Source organism: Malaclemys terrapin, chromosome 3, assembly GCF_027887155.1.
Source record: "Malaclemys terrapin pileata isolate rMalTer1 chromosome 3, rMalTer1.hap1, whole genome shotgun sequence".
Taxonomy (NCBI): Eukaryota; Metazoa; Chordata; order Testudines; family Emydidae; genus Malaclemys; species Malaclemys terrapin.
In genome coordinates, this window is record NC_071507.1 from 111013127 (window position 1) to 111036177 (window position 23051).

At 42.5% G+C, this 23051-nt stretch overlaps 1 protein-coding gene across 4 annotated transcripts in view; it reads right to left on the reverse strand.

Moving 5' to 3' along the window:
* The window catches only part of L3MBTL3 (L3MBTL histone methyl-lysine binding protein 3), a 164156-nt gene that overhangs the window by 101687 nt on the left and 39418 nt on the right, over window positions 1-23051 (reverse strand). For all 4 annotated transcript variants that reach the window (XM_054024215.1, XM_054024218.1, XM_054024216.1 and 1 more), the window contains 6 exons: window positions 16638-16797; window positions 15428-15566; window positions 12825-12909; window positions 9489-9580; window positions 5419-5523; window positions 3545-3680 (listed from right to left, as the gene is read on the reverse strand). In XM_054024215.1, the coding sequence (XP_053880190.1) occupies window positions 3545-3680; window positions 5419-5523; window positions 9489-9580; window positions 12825-12909; window positions 15428-15566; window positions 16638-16797 (717 nt within the window). The remainder of the gene's footprint in view (window positions 1-3544; window positions 3681-5418; window positions 5524-9488; window positions 9581-12824; window positions 12910-15427; window positions 15567-16637; window positions 16798-23051) is intronic.

The window sequence follows — 23051 nt, forward strand, 5'->3', positions numbered from 1 at the left end:
GGCTGGAACACTTTGGTCTAATTTCAGTTGTTGGGTTTAGTATACGGGTGCTGGCTGGTGTTGGTGGCCTGGGATACAGAGGAGGGCCGAGTAGAGTGCGTTTTGGGGTGGGGCGGTATGCTATTATTTATGTCTGCTGATGCATATTTGTATCTTTAATAAAGTAGAATGAACAGTTTATTCTCAGTCTATGGCAGTCTTTGCAGTGTGCCTTCCATCTCCATGGCAACAAAGACAGCAGGCCACAGGAACCCAGCTCCCAGTCTTAAACTCTATGACTATGATCACCTGAGTCCCAGGAAGTCCAGGTGCAGCCAAGGTCTGCAAGGTTAGATGCTTTCATTAAGGTAGGTTTTCTAAAATTTGGATGGAATCCTACATGGAAGGGTTATAAGTGGCTGCAGGAGCTGAAGTCCAGCTGAAAGGCATAAAAAGCAAACAAAGAAAGGCTGGGCTAAGGTAAGTGTGGTGGGGCATCTGCCCAACCCCCACGCTAGAGGAGGCTGCAGCAGGCCAGTGCGCCTGCGCAGACCAGCAGCCAATAAAAGGGCTTACTAGGGGCCAATCAGAGCCAAATTGGAGACAGCCAATCAGGGCTCAGCTTGGCCCTATATAAAGGCTGCCAGGTAGGGAGCAGGCAGTCTGTCCCAGACCTTTGACAGGGGAAAGTCTGTCTTCAGAGCGGGGAGACTAGCACCGCGGACAGCGCAGTGCTGGCCAGGCTCGGGGGAGCAGAAGGGAGCTCTAGCCTGTAGCCTGCCAGGCTGCAAGCCCTGAAGGGAAGGGCCTACCGGGTGCAAGGGGCCTTTGGGGAAGCAGCCCAGGGAAGTGGACAGATGGGGGAGAGGCGGACAGCGAGGCTGCCGCCAGAGGGTCCCTGGGCTGGGACCCAGAGTAGAGGACGGGCCTAGGTCCCCCCTTGTGCCCCATGCAGTACACCCGGCCATTGGCCGTGGGGAGCGGCCATCACAGACTACGCCAGATCCCTGACAGGAGGTATTAGGGGGGTGTGGTTGGACACGGTGGCTGGGGCGTAGAAAGACTGCTGATCACACACACACACCGGAAGGGGGTGTGGAGGGACTAAGGGGGCACTGCTGGAGGGCAGTGATCCTGAAGAGGACGCCACGAGCTGGAGAGCAACCAAGGGCGAGACAACGGGCGGGACACCACCAGGAGAGGGCGCTCCACTGGACTGAGCTAATTCCCGGAGATAACCAGCAGGAGGCGCTGCGGTGGTGAGTCCCAACCCTGTCACAGTAAGCAAAAGCATTGACTCAAACTGTGACAAGGCTGTGGACTTAACTGATCTCACACCAGTATAAATCAGAAGTACCTCCACTGAAGTCAACAGAATTATGCAGCAATAAAACTAGTGTAAATCAAGCCTCATGAGGATCTCTTTCACCTCAGGAAAAAAAAAGGGAGCCCTTTTATCTGGGTCTCTTCATATTCCAGAAAGGGGTTATTGTACTTTTTTGTATTATGGGAGCTACTGTCACTGACACAGAGAGACCCTACAAGGCGACTGCAGTAACAACCTTCTCAACTCCTTTGGAAACATGCATTAGATCTACACCATCATCTGAAATGGTGCAGGTTCAATTTCATGTCATGTTCCTTTGCTACCAGAGCCAGCAGAGGCCATCAGTGCTACTGAAGCAGCACACTCAGCTCCCTTGTGAATGGGGAATAATTACTCCCTCCACAGCTGCACTGGAAGCTAAGCTCAGCCTAGCAACTGCTGTGAAGTAGGGCAAACTCTTACAGGGAAGTAAGAGCATATCAGAATTAAGGATAAGATAGGGAATAAGTTAACAGTCTTATTCAGGAGAAGATTTGGAAAGGAGTGAACTCATCTGGCCAGGAACAGAAGAGATCCAATGGACCATATGACAAGGAAGAGAAGCAATCCTAGGATAGAATGAAGCAAGCCAGCCCAAGGGAAGAGCCCAGAATGTATTTGCTAGCCCTGAAGAGAAGTGCAGTAGCACAATCCCTGTTATCCCAAAGAGCTGGGATGTCTTGGGGACAGCAGAACCACACTGCACTGTATATTGATGAACCCCTTCTAATAGATGTAGTTATACAGAGGGGTGTTAATGATAGCATGCAGTTTTCCCCAGTTAAAAGCCACCACGAGGCCTTAAGAGCAGTGCAAAAATAATTAAAAAAATAAAATAAAAACCATTTCATGGTACACCAATATAAAAACTGACAAAAAAATACCTGAACAAATTTTCCCCACAAATGACTTTTATGACTTTTCAGGAAAAAAATGACTCAGATGATGAGATCTTGTATAGCAGCTCTCCTCCAGCAGCAGTATTTTATGACTAAGAAATGAATAAGCCTCCAAAACCAGGGATTTATAAGGGACAAGCTGACAAAACCTCACCACTGAGTACAAAACCTAGTGAATACTGCCAGAACAACAACAACAACAACAACAGTATTTGAACAACTGGATATGTAACTACCTATTCATTCAGCACATGAAATCCATGACTCCAAGAGGATAGGGGCAGGGAGGAATGGCTTTTGGGAAATATTATAAATAGATTGTGTAAAATTGGTCATTTATTGGAACTAACTGTTCCGGGCTACATTACAACCAAAGAGCATAGAAGTTGCATTGTTGGAAGGCAGTGTGGAGTGCAGCTGCACCAGAGAAGTGATTGAAGGCATTCTGCCTCGTGAGGATACATGACTAGCCTCCACCTCCCATTTTAAAATAATTAGATATTTAAAATCAAAATAAATAAGCAAATGAATAAGGCACATTTTCAACCAGTACACATCACAGATAAAATACTGCATGTTGTTATTTTGCAGACTGATACCCTTATACTTTATTTCCCCACCAAGATCTGTCACCTCTCATAGTCTTTATCTCAGACGCTCTCCTCGGGGCAGGGACACTATCTTTATTTGTCTGTACAGCTCCATGTACACTGATGGTGATTTATAAATAACAAAATAATAATGGCTAGCCATGGGGCATATTTAAAAGACACATAGTTGGCCTTCAGCCCTCATTTTGGGCAACCCATTGTAAGTTATTAAAGGGCTTACAAGTTCAAGGCCTTTAAAGTGTACAAGGCAATAAAGATGCTAGTATTCCATTGCAGCCTGTGTGTTTTGCTTTTATTTTACGGCTAGTTTGGTCTCTTCGTCCTCCCATCATGTTCTCTTGACGGTACCCTTTGAATAACTATTCTGATCATTTTGCTTTTTAGTGTCTCTCATAGTTTTACACAAAAGCAGAGTCTTTCCTTCCCTTTGTCTCTTTGTTCTTTCATCTGGCTCCACGGGATCCATTAATGCTTTGCATTTACCTTTCTTCCACCTTTGCACAATGACAGCTATCAGCTCACGAAGCTAATTATCTACAGTCGTAAGATGGAAGCAAAAGAGAAATGAACAGGTGGACTGCCCTTATTGTATTGTGATTTGGAATACAAACCAGGTCATTTAAAAAAAAAAAAGCACGAGCAACTGTGTGAAAGATAAACAAATCTTTAAATTGAAAGTCAGACAATACCTTTTGGGGGGTGAAGTTTGTGACCTGTTTTCTCACACCATCCAGCTGGATGAATGTCTGAAGAATCAGCATTCACCCAGAAGTCGTAACAATCCAAGTATTCATCAAAATGGAGGCGTATCCTGTAGCCTAAAACCTAAAAACAACAGTTTGCAAAGTGTACAACTTAGTAAAAGTACACTTGAGCATAATAGTCTCTGTACCTAAATATATTCAATGTGCATCCAACCAACTTTTTATTTTTGTTCATGCCAATAATATAAAAATACTGTAATGCAGTTTAATAAAGGGAAGAACAAAAAGCAAGACTGCAACAGATCTGAGCACCTCTGTGATGAAAACCCCTGTAGAAGTGCTAATAATAATAGTATTATTATTCATTCAGAGTATGAGTGACACTTAACATAGTACTAAAAGAAAATAGAAACCTGAGAGATATGTCTAGACAACCTCTTTTGAAGGACAGGTCATTATAAAAAGGAGATAATGAGGGTCATTATGTAAGAAGAAGTGTAAATGTGAAAGGGGAGATCCCAAAGGACCCTATTCCGCAATAAAAAAAAGTCACCTTAGTGCCTAAGAGGGAAAGAGGAAATGCAGCTCCTCTTCACTGCTGAAGTCTCCTACGTGCTAAATGTCCATACCATCTCCCACACTTTTCTGGGTGCCAAATGCCACTACTATCCTATAACCAGCTGTCAAAGCATCCCGCTTCCCCAGGATATCTTCTACAAGGCAGTCAATTTGTCAAAAGACAAACCAAGCATATTGAGAATTTAGGGATGGCTTAAAATAAATCAAATTTAGTATCAAAATAAGCAACAAAAAGGAATTAATGTACTCATTGCACTATTCTTTTTCATATTTAATTTACTCAAACTTGCCATAACTTAAATGTAACTCAAACTGAAAGAATTTTCAGTTTGCCACATTAGAATTTCACAGTACTCAGGGCACTTTGCCACAGAATTTAGGTCCAGCTTACTACAGAGGACTTAAGGCCTTGGTTATACTGATCTTTGACATCAGCAAGTACAGCAGAAGACATGTCAGAAATCGACATTTTCAGAAGGAGGATGTGATTAGCTGTGGAGGGGTTCAGAAATGGGGAAAATAAAAAATAAAAAAAGAACTAAACTAAACTAGGACTATGGACATATAATCATAGTGGTACAAAATAATTACAGTACACAACAATGAATATCAGGCGTTCCTGTTTCCCCATTTCCCAACTTAAGGAATTAAAAAAAAGAAAGAGAGAGAGAATTCTGTCTCTCTTAAATCACACAATTAAAATCCATAGAACTATTCACAGAGTTAGATACTACCCAATGTAAGTAAAGGTGGCAGAATTAAACCTGTAGTGTAAAATTAGTCTGTGGAACTTGAAGCTACGGTTCAATAAAATAGAAAAATGATTAGATAATGTTATGAATAAGCATAGCATCTGTAGTTGGAATAAATTCAAGGGCTATCAATTTTCATGCATCTTTATGTTCTTTATATTTTCCCTTTTAAATATAGATTTCTCCAAAATTACAGAATTATACAGATACTTATGTATCACCATAACACTAAAATATTATGTATTCATATCCATGAACATGTGTAATTGTTCCTTGATATTTGGATATTGTTTTTAATATGATTTCTGGTACAATTTAATAAAAATATTCCACATGGTATAGCATTAGGCAATTAAATGCCTAACAATAGTTTACATCTTCCTCTGAAGAATCTGTCAGAGGAAGATGTAATTTTAGTGCTAAATGCAGCACTAAACAGAGCACAGTTCCAGTATAGTATTTACTGTATTCTTAATACACTTCTATTCTCAGCCTCACACTTCATTCAGGTACAGTCCTGGTGCTTACCTCAGCCACAGTGAGAATGCAGTACATTGACTGGTGTTCAGGATCCACTCCTTCCAGTTTCATTCCTACTTTGAATCCATTTTTGCCATATGGGAAGGACTGATACTGGAATGAACAAAAACAGTTTCAATATTTCAAAAGAAATACTTCAAAAGAAAGTTAAAACACTTGTGTAGTGCAAAACACGATTGTTATTACTTATCCTTATGCAGGCATCTGCTCAAAATGAAGTCTCAAGTATATTTGGGTAAATTTCAAGCTTTTAAAATCATATAATGGAAAACAGAACTTAGCAAGCCGTGGAAAAAACTGTCTGATAGTGCCATCATTAAAGACTTTAAAATGCAGAAAAAAATCTGTTAGGAGGAGCAACCGGGAAAGCACCTCAGAACTGTAGAAAACGCTGTGTTTCATCAACTTTTTAAATTACTTTCTAATTAAAAATACAGTACTGTAAGGTTAATTACTTATTTTGTACAGTGACACCTTCTTGGCAATCACCATTCATGGGATGATCAGATAAAATACTCTGAAATGCCTTTTAGTTTCTACATCTCAGGCCACAAAGATGAGCCACAAAGCAAATACAGAACAGCCTTCATATATAAAAATGGCCTCTCACATGGTAATACTCCCTTTGCTGTGTACAGTAGAGAGAAAATATTGGGCTCTGACTAGCCTCTTTTTCCAGGAGGATTCTGGCAATCAATAGAGGACTGAGACCATGAGATTACATGAGGATGAAGCCTATGCTGCAGCCTTCAATAAAGGGAAGAGGGCAGAAAGGGCGTCTTAGGGAGTCAGGTACTGGCTGCCTATTATATCATGTTCTCTGTGCTCCAGACAAAGTTAGAAGTCAAAGTCATCAGTCCTTAATACTTTAATTTAAAGAAAAAAAGCAGAAAAATATTAATAAAATAAAGCAAGAGAGTGAAACTCTAACACCATCTTTTGTAAACCATTAAGATTTTAAGCTACTCAGGTAAGTAAAGTATTTCTTTTGCATTCAGTGCTGTATGACACACAGTCAGTGGTCAACAAAAAATTTAAAAAGTGGGGAAGGGTTTTAACATTTAAAATTAGGGTCATGCCCCAACAATATTCCTTTCTACAATGGGTTAGGACATAGGTATTTCTACTCGAGTTGGGATTTACACCTTGCAGCTCCAGTATAGCTCTGATCAAGCAAGTGTGCTACAAACAGAAAAGCAGCCGCCATGGCATGATGAGCTAGCTGCCCAAGCACATAGGTAGGATCATACTCGGGGCATCCAGCCCACCCTGCTACTCTCACATCCATAGCTCCACTTCTACCTTTAATGCACTAGCTCTATCTAGTGTGGGTACATCTCCTTGAGTTGGAAATGACATTTTATGTGCCAGCATAGACATACACCATGATTGTAATTAATCACAAAGCAGTAAAGTGTACAATCAAAAACATTTTAGTATTGCTTGATAGCTCATCTTTAACCACATTCTGTTTTTTATCTCAAGATGTACCATTAAAGCTTCATCAAAAATTGTCATAGAAACTAATAATCAATGCCCAAATCATTCCTCTAGTAAACACAGGCTTTTTCCATTAAAAGATATAACCTATGATCAGATCATACACTTTTCTTTTTAATTCTTCTTTCTGAATCTTAAGAAAATATTACATGCTGTATGTACTGACAAATAAAAGCTATGCTTTAATGACAGCGTTACAGCATGATACACCCATGTGCCCAAAACCTTAAAAGTAGGGAAATAAGAAGAGGAAATATTAGTGAATTCCTTTCCACCTCCATACTGCCTACAACATGGTATTCAATAACACTCTTCAGTGCTCCATAAGGATCTCCCTTCCATCTCTAACAGACACCCAAAAGCAATACATACAAAATAAGTTTGATGAAGCTGGGGAAACACTAAACCTCACACACTTTTATATTAGTTATATCAACATAACAGTACATCTGACTGTCATACATTTCATGCATTTGGGAAGTTATTTTGCCTTAAATCACCAATGAGGTCACTGTTTAGGTTTTGTGTTAAAGTGCAAATTTCATGTAGATGGGGTACTTACCTCCAAGAGGTACCAAAAAGCAGTATAAGTGGCATTTTTTTTATTCATCAGATTTAAATTTGATACGTTTATCTTAGCGCACATATTTAGTCACTATGATTAAAGAATTACGAAATACTCAATAAGCAAACAATCCTGATGTATAACTGATATTCTAGGAAGCAGCATATAAGGGGTAACAACATGCTCGAAGGACAGGCCCCAAAGTGTAAGTCCACACTGGAGCTGGGAGCCTCCCAGCCTGAGTAGACAGATACACACAAGCAGGGCTCGAGCTAGTTCACTAAAAATATCAATGAGGACGTTCCAGCTCAGGCAGAAATTAAGGCTCTGAAGCCCACCTGTCCCACCAGGCTTCAGAGTCCAACATCCAGCCCAATACCCCTACTAGTGTGAGTCTGTCTACCCAGGCTGGGAGGATTGCTCCTAGCTGCAGTGTAGACATACCCAGAATGGCTTAGATTTCTTGTAAAGGGGGAAGAAAGGTGAGAAACACCCTTCCCCAAATAATTCACCAAACACCAATTTTTCCATAGTTGTTATAAACTTTCCAAAATTTCAAATTGTATAGCCAATACTTCAAAAATTCTGGAGTTAGCCAAGAATTATAATCCATTTTTTGTGTTACTAAAACTCCAAGTCACAAGATATTCATCCACTATCAAATTGAAACTCTTAACAACTTTAACTACGGGTCAGCTCCTGTTGCACCACAGTAACAGCTAACGTTTAAAATGTTGTGCATGATTGTAATTATATCATAGATCACCTAAGATACAATTGCATTGGGCTTACTATATTTACATTACCTTTGTCACAAACATTTAAAGATTTTTTTGGGCACAAGGACGCCAGCATAGAGAGTGAAAAGAATATAGAGGTTCATGCAGTAGAGACACTGTTTTGACAATCGCATGCGATGTGAGAAGGAATAAAAAAAGAGAAAAAAACTGAAGTGGGGTCATAATACAGGAGAGTTAGAAGTATAAAATAAGAGAGTCAGTTATTTCATTTTACCAGAGCAACCGCTACTTGTTGAAGTTAGAGCTTAGAAAAAGTATCTACAGAAAAGTTGATTAAAGTACTGAACAGCAGGATATTCTGGCTTTCCCTAATCAAATACAAGAAAAAAGGAAAAAAAATATTGCAGGGGTACAACTCTTTTCTCTCTCACAGACACACACTTTTCCTATCCCAAACAGCTTACAGTTTAAGTTTAGAAAAAATGCCAAAAGGTGGATGCAAAAAACAGATAGGGTAGTACAAGGTAACAGTCAGACAATTATGATTAGAATAAGCAGCAGCCGCAATCACAGTTTACCAGCTGCCTAGACATTGTCAAGTGTTTTGCAAGCACCACGACTAGAGGTGAGTTTTAAAGAGGGATCTGAAGGAGGACAATGTACTGGCTTTGTGGATTTTTATTGGGAACTTCCTTCCATGCAAAAATGGATGCCACGGGAGAAAGCACTAAGTTGTTTGATGGGAAACTGGACAGATGGGTGACAAAGGTCAGCATAGTTGGCAAAGGAGAAGCAGAAGTTGATATTTCGGCACCCAGCAAGATGAAGCCATGTTGTGTTTGATGCAGTGAAAAAGGGGGAGTCACTGGGGGGTTGCAAAGTCAGAGCAACAAGCCAGGAAGATGATCTTTGTAACAGACTTGTGAATGGATGTAAGGAGAACAAGGCAGCATTTGGAAAGCCCAAAATGAAGAGACTGCAGAAGTCAAGACATGAGAAAAGGAGGGTCTGGATCAGAACTTTAGCTCTGTCAGATTTGTGAGTTATTAATTCACTGAGAAAAGCTGGGCAAAATGTGACCTATCATCCACACACTCTTCATGATTATTTATGGAAATCTGTTACTTTAATCATTGACAGACTTCCTTTAGAGCAAACCAAGAACTTACAAAAGTCTTTTTCTAGTCTGCTTATTCTACCTTACAAATGTCATGCTAATGGATAATTAACTTGGGTTTCAGAAGAAAACATACCTCTTTAAAAAGCTTAGTAGGTGCTGCTATAGCCTTTTCTTCCTCCAAATATGAAGCCCAGCACCATGGTTTCTTTCCTTTAGAATATAAAGCTGTGAAGAAACATACAGTGTTAAAATAAATATTTTGGCAAAATGACTGAATTGCTGACTTCTCAAAGAAAGCAAAATCAAAAGAAAAAAATGATGTGTGTTTCAAATTTCTATTTTGTAATATACATGTATTTAATATCTCAGAACTTAATACAAAAAATCTATTCAAAAACTACTACTCTACTAACGGCCTTATTAATTACTAAGTACTATTTACAGACAAGACTAACTACTATTTACCCTGACAAGAATACAACAGTGAAGCAACACAGCAGTCGTTGCAAGCTCTGACTCACAGCCATGTGTGGTTAAGAAGGAACTGGGGAGCGGGCTGGAATGGGCCTGCCCTTTATATCCTCAGTTGGAGGCATGAGGATGCTCAGGGTGCAAGTGCTGCCGAGTAGGTACCAATGACCAAAAGTCTCTGGCTTGAGGGCACTGGGAGCTTGTGCACCAACAGCGGACAAGATATATGTGGGCAATCACTCGAAGGGGAAGCAAGAAATTAACAGCATAGCAAAACCCAGGAACTTTGAAGACAGATGCCTCACAAGCTTTGTCATATAATTGGCACCTCACTTCTGACCTTTGCCTTCTTCATCCTTGCAGCATATACAGCTTGTCATTTTAGATTGTAAACTCACTGTCCTAATCCTGACTGGGCACTACCACAACAGAAATAACTAGTATCATCAATCATCTAATTATTTTAACATTTATATAATTTAGATCTGCATCATCTACATCTGTTCTGGGCTCCTCCTGAAGAAAACAAGTAATACCCCCAATTATGTATAAGTGTTGGGAGTACAGAAACTATTTGGGACTAATATAAACTCGATTTTGTTCATTTGCTCATTTCATGATTTAAGCCATATTTGAACTTAGATCTCTAGATGTGTTATCTAACAATAACATAGATTAAAATTCTTGCTTCTGAATCTAAAAATCAGAACCTTTATTCAAAATCCTTTTGCTGAAACCACACTTCCATTAAATAAACTATAGAAATGTGTACAGATCATTCTGCCAGTGAACAGTAGCATTTCCATCAGCAAACCAGAGTTCCTTTATCATACCAATCACACAGTCTCAGCTTTGGAACAAAATGTCTGCATAAACACCACTTAAACTTCATCAGTAAATTACAGTTGTGTCAACGATGGCTCTTCTGCACTCCAGGTGCTTTAGTTCGTTTGCATGGCTCAGCTCCCTGATGTGTAGCTGAGCTACTTTAGGCTCCCTCTTTGTTAGGGGCCAGGCAGCTGCTGCTAATGGAGGCTCATTCAGTATGAGCTCACAGTCTATCACAAGAATTACCTTGAAGGGCCTTTTGCAGGTTTCTGGTGGTGCATCACTGATATACAATAACTGCTGATTCTGCTGATTTTCCTACAAATATCTACCATATTAATGGACTGAAATGACTGCACTCATTTAAAAATATTTTATTGTGCTGCTTTGAGTGGAATACGACCCTTTGGACTGATTGTAGCAATTATTCCTAAACATTTCCATAAATGCATCTAAATTCGTGCACATACTTAGACTTGGAAGGATTAGATTTTTATCAGTAAATGTCAGTAGACATCAATTTATCTGTATATCTACACAACAAAAAAAAGATATTTCAACTGAAAATCGAAATTTGTAGATAGGCAAAATAAGAAAAATGCTGACTGAGAACTTCTTAGTTTGATTTAAGGATATTTACTTTGCATATTTTGACATATGATGTTGACAATTTGTGTTTTGTAGCCCATGAAAGCTTATGCTCAAATAAATTTGTTAAGTCTCTAAGGTGCCATAAGGACTCCTGTTCTTTTTGTGGATACAGACTAACAGGGCTGCTACTCTGAAACCTGTGTTTTAATGGTTATACGTTTATAACTTTTTAAATCTCACTGTCTACTGTCATTAAATAATTGTCTGACTGCATTGTTATCTGATCCCCCCCATAAATTTTCACAATTGTGAAAAATTAACTAAATAAAAATGAAAAAAATGCTTTAAAAGAATTATCCATCAAAATTATAAAAAATAAAAATCAAATTCTGCCAAGCCTACACATATTGTAGTTATGAAATTACTCCCAGAAGACGCAAAAGTAAACTGTTACTTCTGCTAAATGCACATCCTTGAATGGCTGTAAAAGTGAAAGGAGCAATCCTATTTATCCAGCAAATCAACAGGTCTGCTTCTCATTTACACTAAGGCCCCTTTACACCACTTCGGCGGCACGAAGGAGCCTTAAAATGCATTACATTGTTGCCTACTACAAGCACCTTCACATTGCCAAAGTCATGTAAAGAGCTCTTAGGTTATGTCTACATGGCAACGTAAGCCCGCGCCTGAGCTCAGGCTCAAGCCTAGCTTCCCTTGCAGCTATGCTGCAATTGCAATAGCCAAGGGCTTGGACCCAGGGTCCCAGGACCCTGCAGGGTTGGAGGGTCTGAGCTCGAGTTAAGCCGAGACCCTATTGCTTTGCAGCGTAGACACAGCTCTGCTTGACACGGGTCCCGGGAGTCAAACAGAAGTATCTCACAATTCCATGGGACAAGTTCCTTAATCCTCTCTATCCCACCAATCTGCAATCTACCCAGCTCAGGTCAGCGTTAACCCATTCTCTTCTGATCACTGATTTCCAAGGACACTATCAGAAAGGTCCCTGGGTTTGCAATGGAGAACAAACTGATCAAGAATTTTTCAAAGCAAGCTGCTTCCTAATAATGTCCAGGGCAGGCAGTGAAGTTTTCCCCACAGTGCACCACAGTCCTAGGACTAGAGCGGCCTCTCTCACAGGGGAGGGGATGCTAGGAACTCTGCAACATGGTTACTTTGAATCGAGTCTGTGCACTGCAGTGTGGATGTCAGAGCCCTAGGTTTGAGCACAGGTTAGAAACATAGGGTTAAAATACAACACAGACGTTCAAGCCCAAGGTGCCCTAACATGGGTCAGCTGACTCAAGTCCCACTAAACCTGGGCTTACATTGCAGTGTAGATATTACCTTAGTGTAGAAGAGAATCAGGCTCCAAGTGTTGGCTACTTTCCTCAAGATTACCTTTAATCCACTAAAAAATATCATAATTGTTATAAAGTATGTAAATGGTAGAATTAGAGACTATAAATCCAGTGCTATAAAAATCGTAGTTCTCCATAGACAGTACATGATCTCCCCTTGCTGCATACATAAACAAATGACGCTTCTGAATTCCCCCCGCCCCCCGCATATTTCAACTTACGTTGCTTTAAAATGGCCATATCACCTTTTCTTTTTCTTCTGGCTCTCTGAGAGACTCTCAGTATCCTCCCTTCATGCTTCTCCTCCTAGATTACAAAATTTAGGAATTTAATAATTTTATTAGTTTTGTAGCCAATTCAAGCTAAAAGAACATATCCATGGTTCTTACGTTTTTAAAAACACTTATTGTTGTTGCTCTAGAATATCAAACTTCAAGCTGTACATTTCTAATGATAAATAAAAAAATAAAATAAAGGAATAGTCCCAGCAAACACTAAGCGCTATGGACAATTCAAAGGACCTTCACACTCTGGAACTCAAACTCTTTAAAATCAGTTATCATGGTCTGAGCTGTGGAGATTCCAGATCACAGACCCTTCAGAGGCTGATTGAGCTGGAGCCAGCTGGCATTCTCAACTGTTCTCACCTCTTCAAAAATAAATAAATACATAGTTTTTCCTCTAACAATTTTAGCCTTGTCCATATGTCAAACTACTCCCCCCCCCCCCGCCAAAGTTCCTTATGAAATGTAAACTGACACAGCTCCTTTTTACTTATTATTTGTGCATCAATAGTTTTGCTAATGCCCCACGCAGTTCATGGATTCATTTGAGAGAATGCTGCAGTAGGAAGGCAATGAAGCCGCCTCCTAAGTTTTTCCCATAAGAATGTCATATGGACAATTGCATATTTCCCTCCCATAATCCAAGCAGTTTCTGCCTTTGACTATTCCATAACTCCAAGTCTCTCCCTCTGCTATTGCAAGGTATAAAGATTTTCTTGATTGTCGTTAGCAGAATGGTTGTAAGTAAGAAGAACTTTAACTCTAAAAGGGAAACAAAAATTTACCTCCAAATCATAACATATATTAACATAAATAAGACAGCATCAAATAGTAGGCCATATGACATACTATGCTTATGACGGCTGTTCTACTACTTTATATTACATTTTATATAATTTTCATTTTTACTACGACAATAAATGCTCCAAACAACGTTTCATAATACATAAAGTTAGACCAGTGACAGTTTCTGGCATGTACATCCAACGGAATTCAGAAAATACACATGTAAAGAGGCAGCTAGCTGGAGGTTTATAATCAGCTACAGCACATGTGGCACCCTGGGCAAAGGCAAAAATCAACCCCCTCCCCCCCACACACACACCCCTTTTACATTCTGCTTCTTCTGTATCAAAAATAAATAATTGTGCTGGTATCAAGAAAAGATATGCCACGCATAGAAGAAATGTTTCTCCTAAATGTCAGCAAATAATTATAAGTAACAACTGTCACTATAAACCAGAGCCGGATAAATTTCTATTACAGAGCAAGCAGGCCTAACCCTAGTAGAGACCCATGTGCTCTCCTGAAGGCCAGAAAGCTGTGGGAGTTATTTTACTCATGCCTGGAAACAACAGCGACAGAGCATAGTAAGAACTGCACCACAACAATGCAGTCGAGTATCTAGAAACCAAAGGCAGTATTAAAGCATAGCTAAAATAGGTCAAAGACAATGAGACTACCAAGAAGATAGTGACATGATGCAAATTAAAAAAGTGACAAGGCAATCAAAGAGATGTGAAAAACTGCTATGGCTTTAAGCAAAAATACGTTCATTTTGAAGAGATCAAAATAGAGAGACTAGTTCAGGGAACTCTGTAAATTAACATACTGGTTATTTCTTTATCTACACTAAATACAATTTCGCAAACTGGCTTTCTGCAGAATTTTTTTTTTTAATTATCTGGATCATTTCCTGAACACAATGAGCCAAATTCATTCCTGATATATTACACCATGGATGATTTTGGCCAAATTTCTAATCTTTTTCACCCTGGAGTTGCTACTAGACTTTAATATCTGCATAATTTTCTATGGAGGTGCAAGCTCATTGCTAGTCATAAGCCAGTACTCAAAGAAAGAACCAAAAGTGTTTGAGATTCACCTTCTCCTACTCATATAATGATGAAAATAAAAACTAGCCACAATTGGATCAAAGAAAATCCTGTTAAATGAAAAGACAGACATCAGAGCAATATTCTTCCATAGTTTTTGCATTTAATAAAGATCAAGAAAATCAAAGTTATGTTTCCCATAATTGTAATATGATTCTCTTGCAAACAAGCTATTAATTTCCATGCATCAGTTTATGTGCAATGCAAGTAACGATTGTTTTAGAAACTGTATATTCTAATTTCCTTATTTTTCTGTGCTTAATGTTCCAACAACACTGTCTTAAGCACCTTCCATTCATTTAATTTCCTTTTTTTGTTTCTTTCTAAGAAAAGGGGGAAAGGGGGACAACAGAAAAGTGATAGCTCAATTGCTAATTATGCATAGTTAAATGTATAACGGAGGAATCTATTATTCAACTGAAATTTTGGCTATGTTGGAGCTATTCACCCCAGAGTGCACCGCACTCTAGAAAGAATATAAAAATTGAAACATCAGAAACAGGTGCGCAGCTGAGACGTTGCAAGATCCACTATGATGCTATAAAAGTGCACACTGGTTAACCAAATTAGGTTAAATGCTCCCCTATGTAAGGCAAAACTCCTGCTGAAGCTAACTGCGGGATTGGGTTTATGAAGCATACTAACAGTTTCATCCTTCTCTTTTTTGTCTTCTCCATCTTCTTTGCACTCTTCTTTCAGGGGTAATTTTGTTTTTCTTTTCCTAGTCCCTTTAGAATCATCTTCCTCATTGCATTCCACACCATCTTTATCCTCCTTTGGTTCTCTGTCATGAGAAAAAACATGGTGACATAAGAACCTACAACAATTCAACTCTTGCTTCCATGAACTTAAGTGGAAGAATTAGGAAAAAGGCAACTACCCTGAATGATAGGGAATGATAAGAAAAGCCAAATGTTTGTAGGTCCCTGGGTATCATTCAAAATATATTCTTAGAGCTACTACTGAAAATGACAGCTGTCAAAAAAGTTAACACAGAAGACATACAACAGTAATTGCAAAAGGAAAGTTGTCAGCCTATACTGAACAGATTCTGCATGTTTAAAACAATTTGTCTTTCCCGCCTGGCATCAAAACTCATAAAGAAGCAATTCTTTTGAAATGCTTAAGACTGCAGGGCAGTTTAAAGAAAAGAAAGAACTAGTAATTATTATGACTGACAAATCCAATTGGAATAAGCTGATATGTAACGGCATAAATTATCAGTCAAGCAACCAAAAACAGACAGCTTTGAAGCAATTACTTAAAAATGAGGAAAAATGCTTTAGAACATAGATGTCAAATTGCCCTAGTGAAATGTACAATTCACAATGAGCATGTAATCAGAAATCTTCTTTTGTGATGTGATGAGCTGCATTAGTGCACCGCTGAAATGGAAAGAACTGAGGAACTGTCACAGGTTGGAGTTTGTCGTATGTAATGTAGCTTTTGCACTTAAATATAATTAACTAACCACAGCAACCACCTAATCGCTGAGCATCCTAATTCTAGTGATTATGAAACATTCTGCGAGTCTGACACTGATACTCTAGTCATGCAGACTAGAGAGGAGTTCTTCACTGTTTGTGTTCAACAGTAAAAGACAATATTTTCTGTGCAACTAACGAAGTCTTCAACACTTGCATTACACAAAATTCGAGCTCTCATATTCTATAGATATTTTGGACAAAAATATAAGTAGATATGAATAACGGAGAATTAAAGTCAGAAAATTCAGAGATTAGGTTGCCTCATTCTCACCCCACCTGACCCCACTACTGTTTTATCCCAATACTCTCTCTCGTTATGCTGCGTTTATGTCATATTCCTGGAGTGTATGCCTTATAATAGCACCTACTTGTTTTTGATGTGATGTGCACATTTCTGGCTGCAAAATTTCCCTTCAGGAACAAACTGTTCTGTGGTACCATCGTGATAACAGTTTTCACAGAAAATAAGCCCATCCACTTTTGTAGCTTCCTTCAACTTCAGGGGAATCCCAGTCTTTTCTGAAAAGGCTGCAGAGTGAAAGGAAAAGAGTAATTTCTCCAAGCGACAGTACAAAAAGTAAGAAATTTCAAACCATACAACAGACCTTGCCAAGCAAAGGGAAGATTCTACTTATGTCACTATCATTAGCTGTAGAACCAATGGCTACCATTCATGATGGGTTACTGTTCCTCACTCCAAAGGGCTGGCTTTCAAAAGTAACACAGGTTTTAGCATTCAACAAAAGATAAGTGCCCACTAACCTTATACTTCTGTTATCAATGGAATAGAGAGGTGTGGCAAAGCTGCCGCCCCAGCACATCCACTCCTCACTGGCTGCAGCAACTTATGCCTCAGTTCCACCCCACTCGCTCCCCTTCTTTTGGCCTACTCTGGCCATAGGGGTGTCCCGGCCTTCCAGCCAGACCCAGTCCCTTTTGGGGCCACAGACACCTTTATCAAAGTCCAATAAAAATGTATACAAACCAAACCTTCATCCTGCTGGGCTCTGCAGGCAGTCACCTCAGCACAACAATACCTCTGTTTTTGCTCCCTAGTTCGATCTATCCCCCAATCCAGGGGCTGGGCACACTCCTCCCCTACTCAGGATAAAGCTTGTTAGGGCTCTGAGTCAGGCTTCCAGCTCCTCTTTGGAGAAACCTATCAGGTCTTTTTCCCTTTCTCCCTCTCAGGCACTTCCCTCCTCCTTTACTCCATGTCTTCTCTCCGCAAATGGGCTCCCCCAGCAATCCCCCAGCTGCGCTTTATTTCTAATTAGGCCTGGCCCACCCACCAAGTGCACCCAGGCTAGATAATTGGCCTTTCACAATCTGGGTAGGGCAACCCCCCCCTCACAAGAGACCATTAACATAACGACACATGCCAACATTTAGTTGATCTTTTTTAGTGTGAATTTAGTGCTGCTGAAAGATGTTGCATTAGCTGCACTGAAGACTGAGGTCCTTTATCCACGGATCAGGTACAGCCTAGGCAGCAGCTGTGCAGACTTTCCCATGCCGCCCTGCCAGCGTGCCTCATTCCTGACCTAGTGGGACTATTGCCAACTGTGAAACGAGAATTTGGTGAAGTTTTCTTTTAACAAACACACACTTATTTCTGTAACTAAAATCCTAGGCTATGAGGTATTCTTCTATTACAGCCTTTTTCTCCAAAAGATTGTACATAACTACTCCTGTAGTCTACGAGAGAAAAAAAATACACATATTTTCCCTCTTATCACTCTGGATTAGGACAACTACATTTTCCAACATTAGATTCAGGTATTCAGCTGTCTATAAGCCTGGGCACCAAATGTCTAGGCTCGGAGTGGACATGGCAGCCTACACTTATGGGTAAGATGAAGCTTCAAAAAGAACTGAGGGGATCTTCTTAATAATATTGACGAGAGCATTGGAGACGGGAGATATTGCGAAGACCAAATTGTGAATCGTTTCCATTTGGCTAGGTAGGTAGCCCTAGTGGACAGTTTCCTACTGCCAAGGAGGACTTCTCTGACTGGACCTGAACAAGCCAGCTCCATTGGGTTTAGCCATCGAGCTTTCATGTTGTGAGGTGAAGAGATTAGACAATTGGGTGCTGGAGGTGGCTGTGATCCTGAGTAATCAAGTCCGGGAGCAGCGGTAAGGTGATCGGGTTTTTCAAGGACATTTCCAGGAGAGACATGTACCAGTGCTAATGGGACCAGGCTGGAGCTATCAATATCACCGAGGCTTCGTCCCTTCAAACCTTGAGCAGTATCTTGTGAACGAGAGTACAGGAGGTGTTCCCTCCAGGAAAGGAGGAACATGTCCATGATGGAGCCCAGGCTGTGATTCAGGAAGGAGCAGAACTGTTGTGTCGCATGGCGAACAAGTCTATCTGGGGAAATCCCCACCGTTGGAAGATGGTATTCGCGACATAAGGGTGGATGGACCATTTGTGGCTGTGAAAAGACCTGCTAAGGTAGTCTGCCAACTCTTTCTGAACTCTGGGGAGATAAGACGCCTCCAGGTGTATTGAGTGAGCTATGCTAAAATTCCACAGTTTGAGGGCTTGCTGGCACAGGGGAGAGGAGCGTGCTCCCCCCGTCTGTTTATATAAAACATCGCTGTTGTATGGTCTGCATGACAGATACACATCTCCCCTCCAAGTGAACTTGGAATGTCTGGCATGCCAAACGGACTGCCTTCAGCTCTCTGACACTGATGGGTAGCCATGTTAGTCTGGATCTGTAAAAAGCAACAAAGAGTCCTGTGGAACCTTAAAGACTAACAAATGTATTGGAGCGTAAGCTTTCATGGGTGAATGCCCACTTCGTCAGACGCATGCTATGAAGTAAGAGATCCAACTGGGACTAGAGGCCCTGAGGTCTCTCAGGTGCTCCCCAACCCCTCTCTGACGCGTCCGTCACCAGCAAAAAGGATGGCTGGGGCCTGGAGAAGAGAACACCAACACACATCACTTGTGGATCGAGCCACCATAGGAGAGACTCAAGAACCAGCCAGGGGAGAGTGACAATCTTGTCTAGACAGTCCCGAATTGGTTGGTACACCGAGGCTAGCCACACCTGAAGAGGCTGAAGTCTCAGTCTGGCGTGCTGTACTACAAAGGTACAAGTGGCCATGTGGCCAAATTGCTTTAGGCAATTCCTTGCTGTGGTGGTAGGGAACTGCCCGAGACTCATAGACTTTAAGGTCAGAAGGGACCAGTATGATCATCTAGTCTAACCTCCCGCATGATGCAGGCCACAATAGCTGACCCACCCCCTTCCCTTGACTCAGCTCTTGAAGTCCCCAAATCCTGTGATTTAAGGACTTCAAGTTGCAGAGAATCCTCCAGCTAGCGATCCCCGCCCCATGCTGCGGAGGAAAGCGAAAAACCTCCAGGGCCTCTGCCAATCTACCCTGGAGGAAAATTCCTTCCCGACCCCAAATATGGCGATCAGTAGAACCCCTAGTATGTCATCGCACAGGGTCTGGAAACGTGACTCTGGGAGGCACACCCTTCCCTATGTTGAGTCCAACACTGCCCCTATGAACTCTATCTTCTGAACGGGGATAGGGTTGACTTCTGTACATTCAATAAAAGGCCCAGGTCTTCTAAAGTTGCTCTTATGAGGCTCACATGCGCCTCCACTTGTGCTTTGGAGCGACCTTTGATCAGCCAGTCGTCGAGGTATGGGAACACCTGCACCTGCCACTTGCATAAGAACGCAGCTACGACTGTGATGCGCTTGGTAGACACTCAAGGTGCAACTGACAGGCCAAAAGGAAGGACTGAACTGATCATGACTGTGATTCACCATGAACCTGAGGTACCGTCTATGGGACGGTGTTATTGAAATATGAAAATAAACGTCTTTCAAGTCGAGGGCAGCATACCAGTCCCCCGGATCCCAGGAAGGGATAATGGAGGCCAGAGAGACCATAAGGAACTTCAACTTCTTTATGAACTTCTTGAGGTATAGCAGGTCCAGGATGGGCCTGAAGCCATCTTTGGCTTTCAGTATTAGGAAATACTCCTGAGGTACCTCTTCCACCACCCCCACAGTTAGGAGCATGTGCATTTCCTGCATGAGAAGTCTTTTGTGAGAGGGGTCCCTGAAGAGGGACGGAGAAGGGGGGTTGCAAGGAGGGAGGATCCCCTTTCTACCATGCAGAGCACCCAGCGATCTGATGTAATTCGGGCCCATGCAGGGTAGAAATGGGATAGGATGAATGAATCCAGAGTTTGGACTGGTATGTCGTCCCTGGGCACACCTTCAAAAGTTCTGCTTTTTGCCTGAGGACTGTTTCACCTGCCCAGAGCCAACGAAGGGGGAGGCCTCCTTCTATTATTTCTGCTATGCCTCCTAGAAAAGTCCTGCCTGTTCTGCGGGTGATAGAATCGAGACAGGGATTGTGGCTTTAAGTGCCTCTGCGATGTAGCCGAAGTGTGCAGGCCAAGGGACTTGAGGGTGGCTCTTGAGTCCTTGAGACTATGAAGCCTCAAGTCTGTCGTCTCCGAGAAGAGGGTCGAGCCCTCAAATGGGAGGTCCTGGATGGTGTGTTGGACTTCATATGGGAGCCCTGAAGCCTGCAACCAGGAGTCCCTCCTCATTGCCACCCCCAATCAGCCACATTCAGGAGCAACGCCCTGGCCACCAGCTTGCCCTCCTCTACCAATGAGAAGAACTCTACCCTAGAGTCTTCTGGCAGAAGCTCTACAAATTTTGCCATAGCCCTGCAGGAGTTAAAATTATATCTGCTTAGGACCACCTGGTGATTTGAGATTTGGAGCTGGAGACCCCCGGTGGAGTAAATTTTCTTCTCAAAGAGGTCCAGCTTCTTTGCCTCCCGTTTTTTTGGGGATGGCCCTGATGTGGCGGCAAATAAGCGGGAGCGCCAGGAACTACAGCTAGGGAGTCCAGCAGGGGGTGGGTGTAAAAATGTTCAAACCCCTTAAAGGGAATGAAACACTTCCGTTTGGTCTTCTTCACCGTCAGTGGTAAGTAGGCGGGGTCATAGTGGTCTCTTGAATAGTCTTTATGAGTGGCAGGGCAATCCGAGAGGGACCACCAGAGGGGGCTAAGATATCCACCATAGGATCTGATGTCTTGGCAACCTCCTCAACATGGATCCCCAGGTTCTGGGCCACTCTGCTCAGTAGCTGCTGGAGTACCCTATTATCATAGAAGTTCCCGCCACCACCTCTTCTGGTGAGAACGAGGATGAGGCCCTAGCTAGGACTGGGTCTTGCTCTCTGCCCTCAGCACCGAGGGGGTCACATGGTACCGGGTCTTCCAGCACTGTGACTGATGCAGCGTGGGGCGGCTGGTCCTGCACCGAGGGAGGTGTGGGAGACACGTGAGATACCGAGGCCACCAACGCAGACCTCCTGGAATAGGACCTTGGCTTTGATGGAATACACAGGGGGTCCAGAAAGGCGACTGAGTCGGAGCCTGCCTTTGCCCAGGCCACAGTGCCTGGTGGAATTGCTGCGTTTCCTTGTCTGACGTCAAGTGTCTACACGATCTGTGTTGGCTTCGCTTAGATCTGCAGGACTCTACCTCTGACTCAGAGGACTCACTGAAGGAGGACCACGGGAGAGCAGAGCCCACTGGTGCTGGGGAGCAGTGTCAGGAACTTGAGGACCAATGCAGCTCCTCTACCTGTCCACTAGCAGAAAGAACCGGTGCTGAGGGAATGGCGATCAGCACGGTACCATGGCTGGCTTGCCCCAGGATGGCACCAAAGGTCTCACGGGTGCCGCTGAAGCGAAGATCGGTGCCCTGTCTCATCTAGGTGAAGAAGGTAGTGACGTGAAGGCAATGAGCTCTCTGGCCACCTCAAAAGTGTCTGGCATGGATGATAACTCCAGCACTTGCTCATGACCTTCCCGGAGAGGGGAGTCTCGGGGGCCTGGATTCGACTGGTCCCTTTGTGAAACAGGAGTCAACAGAGCCTGACTAGGTGGTGCCGTGCTTACGTGACCCAACGCGGGTCTCACTGCGCCAGCTTCCTTCCGTGCCGGTCTGGGCGTGGACGAATGCCCTCTGTCAGGTCTCTTCTTTTTGTGGGGTACTGGAGACTGGGAACGGTACTGCCCACTACCCTGCATGGAGAACTCTGTCGGTGCCAAGGGTCTCCGAGTCCTTCCTCAGTGTCGAAACCTTTTGCGATGAATGGGCACTACGCACCGATGCCAAGGTGCTCGGCCGCGTCTTGGCTGACCTTGGGTCCAAGTGGGAATGGCAGCCTCCATAAGGAGAATCTTCAGTCACTGATCCCTCCCCTTTTGGGTTCTGGGGCAAAATCCCCTGCAGATTTTGCAACATTCCTTTTGGGACTTTATCCCCCAGGCACTTTAGGCAAGAAGTCTGTGGGTCACTCCTGGGCATAGGTTTGCCACACGCTGCGCAGGGTTTAAACCCCGGGGACTGTGGCATGCCCCAGTACGGGGGGAGGGGGAGAGAAGAAGCGGGGGGGGTACCCCCAAACAATATCTTATAGAAAACTATACACTAACTACTAACTATTATCTAACTATTTACAGGAAAAGTCTGAAGACTGGAAAGAAAGAGACGCCTCTGAAGCAAGAGAGAACGAGCGTTCCAGCTAATCATCACACATGGTAAGAAGGAACTGAGGTGGCAGCAGGTCAGCAGGGCCCTATATTTGGCACCATGGAGGCACGACTCCAGGGGGCTCCTGAACTGACCCGATGGGTACTGTTAGGAGAAAAACCTTCCGGTTGCCGTGCACGCACCACGCGCATACTTAATTGGAATTGACATATGCAATCA